Source organism: Halyomorpha halys, unplaced genomic scaffold, assembly GCF_000696795.3.
Source record: "Halyomorpha halys isolate HHAL.00 unplaced genomic scaffold, Hhal_1.1 Scaffold335.1, whole genome shotgun sequence".
NCBI lineage: Eukaryota > Metazoa > Arthropoda > Insecta > Hemiptera > Pentatomidae > Halyomorpha > Halyomorpha halys.
Genome location: NW_027113632.1, coordinates 58,527 through 74,648, shown reverse-complemented (window position 1 = coordinate 74,648; position 16,122 = coordinate 58,527). Strand labels below are relative to the sequence as shown.

General features: G+C 30.1%; 1 protein-coding gene across 2 annotated transcripts in view; it reads right to left on the bottom strand.

Moving 5' to 3' along the window:
- LOC106681406 (splicing factor, suppressor of white-apricot homolog) overlaps window positions 1–5,890 on the bottom strand; it is a 28,266-nt gene extending 22,376 nt beyond the window's left edge. The window contains exons 1-3 of one of the 2 annotated variants that reach the window (XM_014421708.3): window positions 5,446–5,721; window positions 1,726–1,878; window positions 1,454–1,633 (exon numbers count right to left, since the gene is read on the bottom strand). In XM_014421708.3, coding sequence (XP_014277194.1) covers window positions 1,454–1,633; window positions 1,726–1,878; window positions 5,446–5,541 — 429 coding nt within the window. In that variant the 5' untranslated portion in view covers window positions 5,542–5,721. Of the gene's footprint in view, window positions 1–1,453; window positions 1,634–1,725; window positions 1,879–5,445; window positions 5,722–5,776 lie in introns of those variants that run through there. The other variant, XR_010844432.1, reaches the window with a different exon arrangement.
- Window positions 5,891–16,122: the final 10,232 nt, after the last annotated feature.

The following is a 16,122-nucleotide window of genomic DNA, read 5'->3' as shown; positions in this document are numbered from 1 at the left end:
ATATAACTTAATTGTGCCAACATTTTAGCCAGAGTTTCTAACCTTTATCAGGGCTAAGAACAAAGAGCAATATAACAACCAATGAATAAAAAAAAAATTAAAAAAAGAAAATATAAAAAGAATGACACAAGTAAATAATTATACAGAATGAAAATTAGTAAAAATAAAGTTATGAAGAAATTGGAAAGTAAAACGTTTAATTAAATATGCAAGTAGAATAACATAATCAAGAAAAGAAAAGTTTAAAATTATAAAATGCAAAGAAATATAGAAATATGAATATATTAATTTAATAATAATCAAAAATTACAAGTTCTGAAAAGAAAAAAAAATTAAATAATACAAAAAAAAACTAATAAATAAAAGAAAATATATGTAACTGATGAAATATGTAAGTATAATACTAGAATAAAGAAACGAAATATAAGGTTGAGTTAGACAAAAGAAGTGAATAGAAACCATGACAGTAATAATATGTGTTGAATTAACAATGTTTTTCATTCTGTATAATTGTTTATTTGTGTCATTCTATTTATATTTTCTCTTTTTATTTTATTTTTTTGTATTCATTGGTTGTTATCTTATTCTTTGTTCTTAGCCCTGATGAAGGCTAGGAACTCTGGCTGAAACGTTGGCACAATTAAATAAGTTCTCTCAACTTGTTTGTATTGTTTACTAACCGCACTCCCAACCATCGTCTCAACATATAAAATGTTGATAATAATTTCGGCGGAGGCAAACCCATTCTACAAAGTTTATCGCTCACTCCAACCATCACAGTTGAAATATTTACAAGCTTTCCATCACAAACATACGTTCAATGTTTCAGGCACATGTAATATATCACATTAATGCATCCAAAATTTCAGGGTATTATGCCCAATTCAATTAATACAGTTAAAATAAACCTATTTGCCACTAAAGCATTAATTAATAAATTCTATTCTTTATAATTTTGATATCTTTTCAATAATATAAAGTTTGATGTATCAGTTCACAACTCCTTTATTATGTTAGTTGATAATTTCTATTTTTAAATATTAGAAAATGGTCAGGGTTGCGGTAAAAAAAAAAGAATAAATAGTTTAAAACTATTTGTTCTTTTTTTGACCGCAACCCTGACCATATTCTTATATTTAAATCTTTACGGTCAACTAACTATATGTACATATATATTTCTATTTTTATCTTCATCCACTTAATTATTTCTATTATGTCTTTAAATATTTTTTATATCACTCTTCCACTCTCACTTTTACTTTCTAGGTTTGTTTTTATTTTAGCCCTCATGAAGACTTACATTGTGGGTCGAAACACCGGCTATGAGTAAATAATTGAGAACTATTTTTCATTTCTTCTTGATCATAGTCCTGACCCTCTCCTTAATATATTAATGTTCTAAGACACACTCTATTACAAATAAAATAAATAATATTGAAAAATAAATTCTCACCTCCCATGTGCACAGGCCAGTCGTGCCGCTAGAAATGAAATTTTTATTTTCCTTTAAAATTATATTTTTATTTTCGAAAAAATAATGTTTATAACAATCTACTAGGTCGTCTTGTGGACTATTCAATAATTTGACATATAGTTCGTAGGCCTCTTCGTATGGAATGTTTAACTCTTCAGTCTGAAAATAAGATATATTTAATTTTTAATAATAATTAAATTTACTAACATTACTGATTATAGCAATAATAATAAAAAATATATATTTCCTACTTGTTGTATCAACTGTTTTAAAAATGCTAACTGATAAGACTTTTTAACAGGATATTGTAATATTAATTCATTTTCGACAGTCGAAGCCAATAGCTCTGCTTGATGTTTTTCACATTCACCAGGTTGTAAGGCTAACCAATGGGAGAAAATATCCTGCAATCGTAGTAATAAAATTAAAATTTAAGTATAAAACTATAAAATTATTCTTATAGCAGACATATTTTCATGGTTTAACTACATAAATATATTCATTGAATTGTAGCTCCCATAGAGCAGTTGACAAGCTTGATTCTATTACTGGCTCTTAGTAGAAGAATTCTTTATGCTGTTCCCAATACATACCTAGTAGTATCCGGTATCAATCAATCAATCAATCAAACTATGAATTATGGTTGGCTAGCAATGGAAGACTGTAAGATCTATGTATCCTATCACATGGGTCATTATGAGGGTGTTTTTGCAACTCTTTAAATATATTTTTAATAAAATTTATTTCACCAATTTTAATTAATAGACAAAATATTCTACATTTAGACTAAGAAACAAAAAATTCAGTTGCATATTCCAGTACAATAGACTCAAATTTCGAAGATAGAGGTTATTTATGTCCGATTTTGCATTCTTGCTTCTAGAAAAAATAATATATTCTGTGCATAATTTAAGTATTCCCCTGGATTAATGTTGGGGGATATTACCCTAATTGATTGTATGTTAATGGTATCGTTGGTTTGAATAAATAGAGAGGACTGTATTTGATGAGTGTTAAAATAAATTATATAAGTAATCAAGTATACCTAGGATATACTTTAGGATGATAATATAGAATGGGAGTTTTTATTGCATTTTTCAAGTTTATTATAGAAAGATGTGAAGATAGTTGAACGTAGATATATAAGAGGAGAAGATGGTCAGGGGATGCAGTCAGCAGAAAAATCACAAATAAACAAACAATTTATTTATATGCGCCGACGTTTCGACCTAATTTTCAGGTCTTCATGAGGGCTATAAAAACAAAAAATACAACAGTATCATTCAGGGAGAAAAAAAATAAATAAATACAAATAAATAAAATAAAATAAATAATAGACTAAAAATTTGGAAATATACATAATAATGAAATGAAAATATAAACTAGTTGATTAATAACTATGGATAAAGACATAAAGACAAAACATTATTATTTATATACATCAACTAGTTTATATTTTCATTTTATTGTTATGTGTTTTATATTTCCAAATTTTTTAGTCTATTTTTTTTTTTCTCCCTGAATGATGGTTGTTGTCTTTTTGTTTTTATAGCCCTGATGAAGACCTGAAAATTAGGTTGAAACGTCGGCACAAATAAATAATTCATTTGTTTATTTGTTTTGTTCTACTGACCGCACCCCCGACCATCTTCTCCTCTTTTATTATATAATGTTAAAATAGACTAAGAAATTTAACAAAATCTAAACCACTTTTCTTTTTTTTTAAATTAAGTTATTGCCATCAATGGAGTCAGAATCAAGAATTGCACTCTTCTAGAAATTTATTAAATAAATGTGAGGAGATGGTCAGGGATACAGTGAGAGAAACATAAAAATAAAATAACAAACTTGGTAATATGCATAACAATTAATAAGGTAGATAGTAGATGATACTAATAGAAGACTATAATGTTAATAGTTGATACTTCTATAGTATACTTAATTTATTGTTATATATATTTTCAAGTGTTTGTCATTATTTTATTTTTATTTTTATGTTTCTTTGAATTAAATATAATAATTTTTGCTTATTTGTGTATCTTTGCTTATTGCACCCCCTAACCATCTTCTCCTTATATCAATCTATGATTTACTATTAACGCCTAATTATAAAATAAATTTATTGAAAATAAATTCAAATCACAAAATATGTATTAATGCATAATACATTAATGTATCTTTTGTTCTTTTCATTTTTACTCACTGACAGAATGCTGCTTTATATTCTGAATTCACTGATACCAATAACTACATTAACAGAAAAAGTAGCTTATCTCATTTTTTTCTCCTGATCTTTCGAATGTTAATAAAAAAAGAATATCTTGAGACAATTTTGAAGAAATATGAAATGTATATAAAAAAATGTTCTGTAATTTTAAAAAATACCACAAAGGATACAAGTTTACAAGCACTACTCCAAAATGGGTGAATACTAACTTGTACAGGGTTACTCTGGAGAAATACCAGAGGGATGGAACAATCAAAAATGTTCCTTAAAGGACCCTGTCCGAAAAGAAGCAACTGCCTTCTAAATATGGATAGGAGTATCCTAAGATGGGTGACAGGACTATATACAGGACACTGTCAGTTAAATAAACATCTCTATAGAATGGGACTGACAGAGTCCCCTATCTGCAGGTTCTGCAGAAAGGAGGAAGAGACTGCCTATCACATCCATGTGTAAATGTGATGCAGTGGCAAGAACGCGATTCCTCATCTTTGGTAAGGATTGTATCTTGGATCCCAAACTTTGCGAAACTGTGGATCCCTATACAGTATCCAGATTTGCAAAGGCAATTGGCCTGTTTTGAGCAGAGGAGGGACGGCGTACAATAGGCCCTCTGAGGCCGCGGTGCTTCTTGGCCGGTTTAGAAAAAAAAAAAACAAAAAAAAAAACAAAAAAAACTTGTACACGAAAAGAAAATATTGTTGATTTTAACCTAATACCATATAAGATAATTCATATGTATGTGAATTTAGGGCCCAACCTACACTCGAAAGAATCCATTAGAGGTTTGTTTATCTCTCTGAAGAACAACGAGTGAATGACAACTCACTATAATAATAACGTGTAAGAATATTACAGAAACATTTGGGAACTTTTACCATATAAAATATTTATATTACCATATATCTCATAATTTTTCAGGCCATGTTCAATCTGAATGCTTAGCAGAAAAAAAATAATGTGAAATATTCATGTTTTGGAAAATATGAACCACCAAAGAATCAACCAAAAATTATTTAGAACAACCAGAATCTAAGAAAACCTAAGCTAAACCAATATAAACTATTTTGATCAATAAAACTTACGGTTTGACAATAAATCCTATTTCTACAACTTATATCTTAACAAAAATGAACTAACAAATTGGAAGAAAAAATCCTCTAACAAAACACAAATTGTACGAAATTCATAAACTAAGCATAAAATTGTTAATTCGAACTACATTATTTAAACCATATGACCTTAATTTGTTTGAGGTAAGTAAACTCTTGAACCGAAGATCAACAAATATGATTGCTAATTTAAATATTAACACAAATTAAATTATAATAAAAGCCGATAGTCATTGGACACAGATTTAAGAACTTAAAGGGTTCTATACTGTCACTGACAACAATAAACCAAAAATTTGGCTAAGGCCTAATGGACTGAGGGAAGAAATTTTTAGTTGCACTAAAATTTTGTTTGATTGTGATTCATCGTAATAAGAACATTATAACGATTCAAAAAAGCCTAAAGTATATTATATTCTGTTAAACAGAAAATTAAACTTTGTTTAGACTAAATTATGGTAAAAATAATACTATTTTTATTCCTCTTCAACTATCTATTTAGTTTTTTAGAAACAGATCGAACACTGATCATGCAATCCAAAATGCTCATCAGAATTAATAATTGTACACTGCACTTCCTACACATTTTGCTATTTTATTATTAGTAACACTGTTATAACAAAATATTTCACCTTCCATTCAAAACATTTCAAATCCACTGAACATGCAAACTTCTTTTTAAAAGACTGGATAAGTTGACAGGCTTCAGCATCACACTTTCCGACCATTGGTACATATCCTCACTTTATGTTAAAAATACTCACTGAACTTAAACAAACAAACTATATTTAACCAAAACCATTAACGCAAACAAGAATTAGATTCTCTGTCACGTGAAATAACCTCCTCTAGAATTGTTTTGATCTCGGTAATTCGAATAACATCCACTCCTAAGCGCTAGCAATACGTTACTAAGAGGTTCCTTTTAACTTTATTTACAGACTTAAACTAGATTTTTCATACCTCCTTGTAGAAAAATGGAACGGTATAAGACAAAGCATAACAGAGACTTTTACAAAAGTAATATTTTAACAATGTTTTAAAAATATGTGAAGTTCGACATCAAACAAATTAACAGCTGAGAATATGATAATGAAACAGTTTTATTCGTTCAACTTTGACTTAGTAGTTAAATTTAAAGTATAAATATTTTATGAATGGAATATTGTCCGGGTGCGGTAAAAAAAAACTCAAATAGTAGAATTATACTATTTTATTGAGCCAACGTTTTGCCCCACGTTGCAGGGCTTCTTCAGGGCTAAAAAAGATACAAACACTAGGGGTATTCATGATGTTGTGTTAAATGTTATATGTTTTACCCTGTTAAATGTTATAACTATAGGATTGTGAGCAGCCCTATTTGAAGTCATGTTAAACGTTAAATGTATAAGAGCCCCTAGAACTTGTTGTATAAGCCTTTATGTTTATAACCTTCCTTCCTAACCCTCATGTTATTGTTTACTTCAGTTTTGATTTAAGTAATTAATTAAAACATGCCTAGAGTGAGTGAAAAGTGGAATTTGTGTGAAAGTTTAGCTTATGAGTGTCTTATTGATCTTCAAACTTGTGAAGAAGAGAATGAAGATGAGCTAATTGACAACTGTATTGAAAGTCACAACAACTAATATGGCGGCGATCTCAACTGGTCTATTGTGTGACGTCATTCTCGATTTAACTGACCAAGTAACAGACTCTCAGCCATGTTAAATGTTATTTCGTTTTACCACGGCAAAAGAAGGCAATTTTTTTAGATTTAACACGAGTTTTTACATTTAACACGCTTTAACATAGATCATGAATACCCCTACTATAGTTACAAAAAGGGAAAAAGAAAAAACATAAGTGTAAAATAACAGGGGTATAAAATGTAAAAACGTAAGATATAATAAGAAAAATTAAAGGTTATAAATAGTAAATGAAAAGGGTAATAGTAACAGATAGATAAGAGAAGAAATATTAAAGAAATTACAAATAGAGAGATGAAAAAAAAAATACAAATCAAATGATGAGACAGAATGCATACCTGTTTTGACGGCAGTCAAAAAACAAAGTGACCGTTGGTATTGGGAGGAGTGGGGACGGCAGTTATGCCACAATAACGAAAATAATTTGTATAAGTAAAGAGTAAAAAAAAAAAAAAAAATTATATGCATCAGTTTTCTGTTTTAACACATTGTCTTTTGACCAAAATTTAAATTTCTGTTTTCAGTTTCAAATTTTGAAACATCTTCTAGAAAAAGGTTCTGTTTTTCAGTTAGTAGTTACCATAAAACTAAAAAAGACGATGTGATTTTACCCGTTGTTCTTTTGATTTTTAGAATCCTGGTTTTCTGCACCCGTTTATTTCACTACAGGGAACTTTTTATATCAATGAGTTGTGATTCATTAAGTCATAACAGAATAATCAATTGATTTTTTCTGCTAGGACAATGTTTCCATCACATAAAAACATAGAGATTTGAAGATATTCATTTTGTTCAAGAAAAACAACGATTGTAAAAGAAAATAAGTTCTTACTGATGACATGTTTATTTGTATGTAACCTCAGGAGATAATAGGGATAAAAATTAAAACAAATCTTTGGGAACATCCTAGTTATTATTCTATGTTTATGATATTTTATTAAGAAAATTAAAATTTGTTTTCGAATTTTATACTAATACTATATAAAAAAAAAAATAGATTTGTTATTTTTACTCTAGCATTTTTAGAATTGACTAAGGGAATTTCATATTTTTTAGAGAGATTTCAGTTGATAAGAAATTATGGTATCCGACTAAACCAGAGGGTTGTATAGTATTTTTTTGATGGTGCTAAGGCTTGTGTACGCATAGGGACAATGTATATCCTTTATCAGGTCTTATACAATCCTATAATGAAGCACAGCAAAGTGGAAAGGAGCGGATATAAAGGCTATTGTATTACAGTAGTTCTATAATGTATTCAAACTTCCAAGCAGTCCCGACAAACGCTCTTGCTAAAAACAAAAGTTACGATAAATTGTTATCAAAAACCAGATGTGATTTCGTCCCTATATGTCTTAACACATATATTCCAAAAATGGCTCGTCCGATCTAGTCCACATTGTGGGGTTCGTCTAAAAACGGTCTTAAGCAAATTTTACCCAGTAATTTCGATTCTTTGTGAGCAACCATTTTTTTTTTCATACTTATATTTCAAAAATGACCGAGTCCGCTCGGCCTAAAGTTGAAGGAAAGTTCCGAATTTGAAGGGGGTGCTTATGTTCCTGTCAGACGTTTTTTATTTACATTATAATTGGCTTCATTTCTGCGATCGTTTGAGTAAGCATTTCAAAATTTTATTGCATCCTAAACTCTCCAAACCCATATCACAGCTCTCGAAGAATGGTTTCCAAATTGGAGGATTACAATAAAGCCCATAAAGGACCTTTACTCTTCCTCGTAAACTTTCCGACTGCCCTGCAGTATCCTTTAATAATGTTGCTCTTACCCCTTTCGAACAGATCCGCTACCTTGGACTACATTTGGACAAACGGCTAGCTTAGAATTCTCACACAAGACTGAAAGATCAGGAAACTGCACGTCAATTTTAAATATACAACATTTACTGGACAAACGGTGTTAACTTCCAATCCATTGCAAAAGACTGATCTACATGACTACAATAAGGCCTACCTAGACAACACGGAACTGAGCTTTGGGGTTCCACTAAACCTTCGAATTCTTCTGGTATTCAAACCATACAATCCAAAATCCTTCGTAAAATCCTCAATGCTTCTTAGTTTTTCACAATTAAAATCATCCAAAAAGATGTTCCATATTTACCCACACCAAACCATATATTAATCCTTCCATTAAAAACACCCTAACCACCCAAACACACTAGTTTCTAACCTTGCCTGAAAAGAAGATGACCGCAAGACTTTCTAATGCAGAAACATTTTAGAGTGCTACCAATGTGTTGTTTCTCTACACGCTTATGTCATACCGTTATGAACTTACATTATATTTACTAGACTTTTTTTTATGTAAATACATTTTTAAATGTCAATAAATAAACTTTTAAAATCTATTACTGCTAACCTCGATTTTAATTGATTAAATGGGATAATCTTTGTTGTCCTTGAATTGATTTTTTATTGAACAATGCATGTTGAAAAAGCATTCTAACTGCGTTACCCGAATGCAAAATATATGAAATGTAATTCAAACATTAAAATATTGACTAGGCATTTTTAGAGGGCCTCTCCTCAAAGCTCTCCTCCCTTGGAATCTTATCACATCCTTACTCCCCGTCCTACAGCGGCTTGGTCTGGAACCGTATGATTGTGAATCATTTTGAATGTACCGATGACTTAATTGATACAAGGGGAAATCTATTCAAAACATTGGTGATCCTTAAGGATAATGCCATTTTTTAGGCAGGATAAGAAGAAGGATGTTAGACAAAGGCCAGGAGTCATTGAGCTGTGTATTCATATCCCTGACCTGGCGCAGGGATAGCTTTGCGAAACTGGCCGTTACCCTTGTTTCGCAAGACCTTGGCGGCCAAGTTGTTGAACCCAATGGTACTCCGCTTCATTCCATTAGTCGACTTCAAAGTTTGCATTTGAATAGCTGATTATCCCACATTATTTTCTTAAATCATTAATATATAAATAATTGAATGGAATATGGTCCGGGTGTGGTAAAAAAAAAACTCAAATAGTAGATAATTATACTATTTTATTGAGCCAACGTTTCGCCCCACGTTGCAGGGCTTCGTCAGGGCTAAAATAGATACAAGCACATAGTTACAAAAGGAAAAAAGAGAGAAAAAAACATAAGTGTAAAATAACAGTGGTATAAAATGTAAAAAAGTAAGATATAATAAGAAAAATTAAAGGTTGTAAATAGTAAATGAAAAGGGTAATAGTATCAGATAGATAAGAGAAGATATATTAAAGAAAATACAAATAAAGAGATGTAAAAAAGAAAAACCAAAAAAAAACACAAATCAAATGATGAGACAGAACGCATACCTGTTTTGACGGCAGTCAAAAATAAAGTGACCGTTGGTATTGGGAGGAATGGGGACGGCAGTTATGCCACAATAACGAAAATAATTTGTAAAGTAAACAAGTAAAAAAGTATTTAAATTAGGTGAACAATAAATGGTAATATACATAATAGGGGGAGAAGAAATATTAAAAAAAACAACAGAAAAACAAAGAAAAAGTAAAGTATAAACTAATGGGATACAATGTGTGTAAGTAATTAAGAAACAAAATATACCAAATGATCGGGGATACAGAAAAGTGTAAAATATAATAGAAAATTAATAATAAAGTATAAGTAATTAATAATAATTTGATTTGAGTTTTTTTTTTCTTTTTACATCTCTTTATTTGTATTTTCTTTAATATTTCTTCTCTTATCTATCTGTTACTATTACCCTTTTCATTTACTATTTACAACCTTTAATTTTTCTTATTATATCTTACTTTTTTACATTTTATACCCCTGTTATTTTACACTTATTTTTTTTCTTTTTGTAACTATAGTGTTTGTATCTTTTTTAGCCCTGACGAAGCCCTGCAACGTGGGGCGAAACGTTGGCTCAATAAAATAGTATAAATATCTACTATTTGAGTTTTTTTTTACCGCACTGGGACCATATTCCATTCATCTATACACACGGTCAATCAATAATCTTCCAGTATATAAATAATATATGGTCAATGAATGATTAAAAACACATAACAACATAACCGGAAGTAGCCATGCAAAATTTTAAGTATTGACCCTTCAAATTAACATAATTTAAAAGAAAATTTCCACATTCATAGCCTTCTATATAAATAATTGCAAATGTTGAACTGTTTAAATATATTCGCAAACCTTGACTTTTAGCTTAGTAGCTCTCTAAGACGGACTGGTTGGCATTCTGCTATTCTTCAACAATGTACGATTTATATTATATTGTAAAATGTTTTATTCACATTTTTTATTTATTTATTAAAATTTATAACTGTGCAAATAAATACAATATCTAAATCTGAGTGAGGTTTCGAACATTTGATAGCCTTAGGAAGGAACCACCCAAAAATAGTACTTCAAACATTAATTTAAATTAAATAATCCAGTGGCCCTCTTCTTTTCAGTAGTCTCAGAGAATTATCAGGAATTGTTAAGGATGAGAAATTAAGAACGAATGAATTAGGAAAATATGGGGTTTGGAATGAAAAGATGCATATCTATTTCGGGCCAAATCTTCTACGGGATGATAAGGTCTTTATGAATGAGTTTATTTGTGACGTAATAAGGAGTATCAAGGATTTTGGATTGTAAGGATTGGATACAGGAGGAATTTGATGGTTTGGTAGAGCATCAGAGCTTAATTCTGTATGAACAAATTGGTCTGATTATCGTAGTGTATAATAGTTTTTTTGTAGTGAGTGTTTAGAGTGTTTGTCAGGTAAGGGGTTGTAGCAATCGGAATCTACGAGCAACTCTTGTTTCAGTCTAGTATAGGGTTTCCAAGTAAGTCTCTTGTCGTACCGTTATTCACAATTAAATTTAATTTCTTAAGAAGATTATAATGATACTGATTATTTTTTAAAAACATTCACTTACCTCTAACTAGTAGCAAGGAGGGATACCTAACAACTTAGCGAATTTTAAGTGAAATTTTTTTTTTTCTCCACTTTTCTCCATTTTCCTTACCCGCGTTATACGTTTTGTTCACTATGTTATTATTTTTTTATATATTTTTTTTTTAGAATTTTTTTTTTCTATTCATTTCTTGGTATACTTTACTTATATTTTGCCTCTTTATCATCTATTATTGTTACATATATTTTCTTCCTCTCAATTTTCATTTTCTTTTCATATTTCAATTTTTAAATTAATAATAACCAATATGTTCTATACTTCTTTGCATTATATAACTTCATTTTTATTTCATTTCCTTAATTATGTTATTTTACCCACTTTTTCAATTACCTATGTATACATTTTATTAATTCTATTTTGTAAAATTATTAATTCTATTTTGTAAAATTATTCATTTTATGTGTAAAATTATTCTGTTTATACTTTCTTTTTTATTTTTTTATTTTTCTATACTTACTGTGGTTGTTATCTTGTTCTGTTTTTAGCCCTCAAGAAGGCTAGAAACTATAGCCGAAACGTTGGCACATTAAAAATAGGTTATTCCAACTTATTTCTGTTTATCATATATCGCACCCCCAACCATCTTCTCCTCGTAAATTTTTTTTAATGATATTCTTTTACTTATTGATAGATATTGCAATCTGCCACACAGCTGTGGGCAATAGATAATAGTGATGAATGATCTCATAAAATAAAATAAATTAATAAAAAAAAAAAAAAATAAAAAAAAAAATAACTTTCTTAAAATATATACAAACTTAAGTGTAAATAGCAACCTATATTGTTCTTTTTTTTTTAAATAAATAGTATTTTCCATGATCCATATTAAGTCACTATAAATGTCCTATATTAATGAATTCCACCTACAGAGGTGTTTTCAGTTGATAGATTCGATTTGAGAAGAAGATGGTCACCCGGTACTGCTAGAAAAGAATGATACACAAAAAACAAAACATAGTTATTTGTGCCGACGTTTTGACCTAATTTTCAGGCCTACATCAGGGGTGAAAAACAAAAATAACTTCAATTCAGAGAAAAAAAATAATAACAAAGTTAGAAATATACATAACAATAATTTAAGTAGATATTAGGTGATAATAAGAGAAGATAAAATATGATTGGAGAAGTTTGTCGGGGGGTGCGGTCAGCAAAGAATAACATAAATAAACAAAACCATATTTATTTATTAATAAATAAACAATTACTTTAAATAAACAAGTTCTTGGCTGACCGCACCCCCCCCCTCGACAAACTTCTCCAATCATTAATCTACGGTCAACTATCTACACCTCAAGATAAAATATGATATAGTAGAGGTAAGAATTATACCAAACAAATTATAAAAAAACTTATTAAAAATCAGACAGTGCTCGTGTAAATAAAAAAAGTGAAAGGTGCGAAAGAAATTAACATAATTAAATATGTAAGCGGGAGCCAGGTGGCACTGTGGTTCTACTAACTTAAATGACGCGTGTTCGAAACTGACTGGGCAGAAAATCGTTTTATATTGTAGCCGTGAGTCAACCATGTGGGTTCTGGAGCACTAGTGGGGTCCACCCAGCCTCGTAAATTGGATATCCTTAATTGGGCAAAAATCTGGCAGTCGAGCGTGATTCTGACTAAATCACCTCCTTGTACATCCGTTAGTTTACCCTTATGGGTTGTAACGTTTACGCACAATACGTATTAATTAACAGTTAGAATGTATGAATTGCTAAATTAGTGTTGTTTGCTTATGTCTAAATGACGTTACATATGAAACAATCATGACGACTAGCTTTCTGTTAGTATACAGATTAGAAATCTTGGTTTTAAAACTCAAAAATTAAAACTATATTTGTATTAATTAAAACATATATAATTGGGTTACTGAATTTATTGACAATAACATTAACATTATTACAAAAATATTTTTCCATCTCATGAAATAACTTATTGCTAATCTTAGCAAGTTTTCATTTTAAGTAATCATCCATTATTGGTTATATTCCTTATCATTATATCTCAAAGCAGCCAATAATTCTGTAGACAGAAACTGTCTTAGGAAGATCATATTGAGAGAGGAGTCCCCGGGAAGTTGGTAAAACTGGCAAAAGCGTGTACGAATTAGCTTCAATGCAGAGTCCTGATACTAGGAGAAGTATCTTAAGGCTTTGAAGTTAGATCAGGTCTGAGACAAGGAGATGAACTCTCACCATTGCTCTTCAACCTAGCTCTAGAAAAAGTGATTAGAAGAACATCTCGCGAAAATGATGGGGTGCAAGTCGGAATGAAAGAGTCCTGGCGTACGCGGGCGACATTGTGGTCCTAGAAAGCAACAGAGATGACAAAGAACTCTAATAACAGAAGCACAGGAGATCGGCTTGCAAGTAAATGAAGATAAAACAAAATATATTATTGTAAACAGAAAAGTCCAAGTAGACAATATTAAATGCCCCGGCTCCACATCACTAAATAGTACAAAAGCCGGGAAGAAAAAAAGGCAGTTATCTCACCCCAATTTTTGATTACTTCAATAAAAACTAGGTATAATTACTAGTCAAAATTGATGAGTCAGCCAAGTATAGGTAGAGGGATAAAAAATGGTGTTTCAAAACCTTAAAAAACATAGATTTTTCATTTGGAGCTCTGTATCTTAAAAATTACCAACAACACTAGAACATTTAAGAGAACATTATTTAAAGAAGAGCAAAGTTGTTGAAATATTAGTCCTAAAAGAGCTATTTACGTCCAATAGTTCTCGAGATATAGTTTTTTAAAAAGAAAAATTCTTAAAAATCTACTGAAAGATCAATAGTTAGTTAATTTATTTTGAGATATCCATATCTCAGAAACTATGTGACGTACAGATGTCTATTAGCACTCAAATTAAAGCTACTTCAATAGACTATAGAGAAGTATATGACCTTTACCTTCGTAGGAATAGTAGGTTTCATGATATTTGTTAATATAAATTGATTTATAGTTTTGGACAATTCGATTTATGAAAAACTTTATTTCATAATGATAAGTTTATCCATATTTTTCATAAATTTATTTTGCTTAAAATTCCTTATATCTGTTTTAAAATTAACTGTATAATTGATGTTCTCTGATATATAAATTGACTCAAGTATTTTTCTTTTGTACATATTGTTTTCTTCATGTAAACTTATGGTGTTATAAAAATCATATTTGTTTTCGATTCCGCTGTATGCTGTACTAGTGCTGTTTTATTGAGATCTTTCTCCTTATTTCCAAAAAGTTGGACTGTTGATATAATAAAAGTGTTGAGAGTTAATTTTGATACCATTTGATTTATTTTAAAAAATATATACTAGTCTCAATAAATTGAAAAGATTATATAAAATAATATTAATTATTTCATATTTTGTTTCTATATCGTCAAATGATCTGGTGCTAATATGTAGTTCTTTTTGTTTAAAATTATAACTAAATTCTTCACTGCTATGTAAATATTACTAAATTATGCGACAGATGTTACGTAATAATTAATTAAAATAATTGGCCAATGATGTTAGAGGAAGAGTTCATCGCCCTCACTACCTTGCTCCTCCTTGGATTCGTAATATGTTTACTCGAGAACAGGTTTACTTTCTCTTCACTCATTCTAAATAAAGTTGCACTAGCTTTTACGGAACTATTTCCTTTGCTCTGACCTTGTTTTGTTGTGTTGTTTTTTTCTCCTACCTCCATTCCTGACTTTATTGGTCTTGTTTGTAACGCGTTGCATCCTTCCGTCCTTTCGAAAGGAGGGACCTGTCAAACGTGCTATATATATATATATATATATATATATATATATATATAAAGTTCATATATAACATATATTAAGAAAAATAAAAATAACATTAGGTACATAATGATTGCAATTATAAGCATCTATACTTTATAAGCATAAATACTTTTTTTTTTTTAAATATCTTTATTGGAATTTACAACTGTATATTGTATAATACATTCAGTAAATTTGATCTTAGTTAAAATGGAATATTACAGGTGTGTAGAGAAACTCCCCATTGGTAGCACTGTAAAGACATTTTACATTAGTAGGTCACGTGGCCATCTTCTTTTCAGGCACTTCGCAGAATTGTCAGGAATGGAAAAGGATGCAAGGTTAGAAACAAACCTAATGGTTAGGAAGTTTATAGTGGAAGGAGTGATATTTGGCTCGGGCTAGATCGGTTACATAGGGAACATTAAGGTCTTTATGTATGATTTTATTAGTGACAAAAAAAGGAGCATTGAGGATTTTGGATTGGATACGAGAGGAATTCGAAGGTTTAGTGGAGCCCCAAAGCTCAACTCCATATGTCCAGATTGGCCTTATTACAGTCATGGATCAGTCTTTTGTGATGAATTGGAAGTTTGGACCGTTTGTTTAGTAAGTGTTGTAATAGTCGAAATCGATGTGCAGTTTCCTGTCTTTTTAGTCTTGTGTGAGGATTCCAGGTTAATCGTTTGTCCAATTGTAGTCCAAGGTAAAGGGTCTGTTCGACAGGGGTAAGAGTAACATAATTAATTGAAACTGTAGGGCAGTCGGTAGGTTTACGACGAAGGGTAAAGGTGATTTGATGGGATTTGTTGGAATTTATCTTGATCCTCCAATTACAACACAATTCTTCGAGGACTGTGATATGGGATTGGAGAGTTTTGGATACAATTAATGGGTTA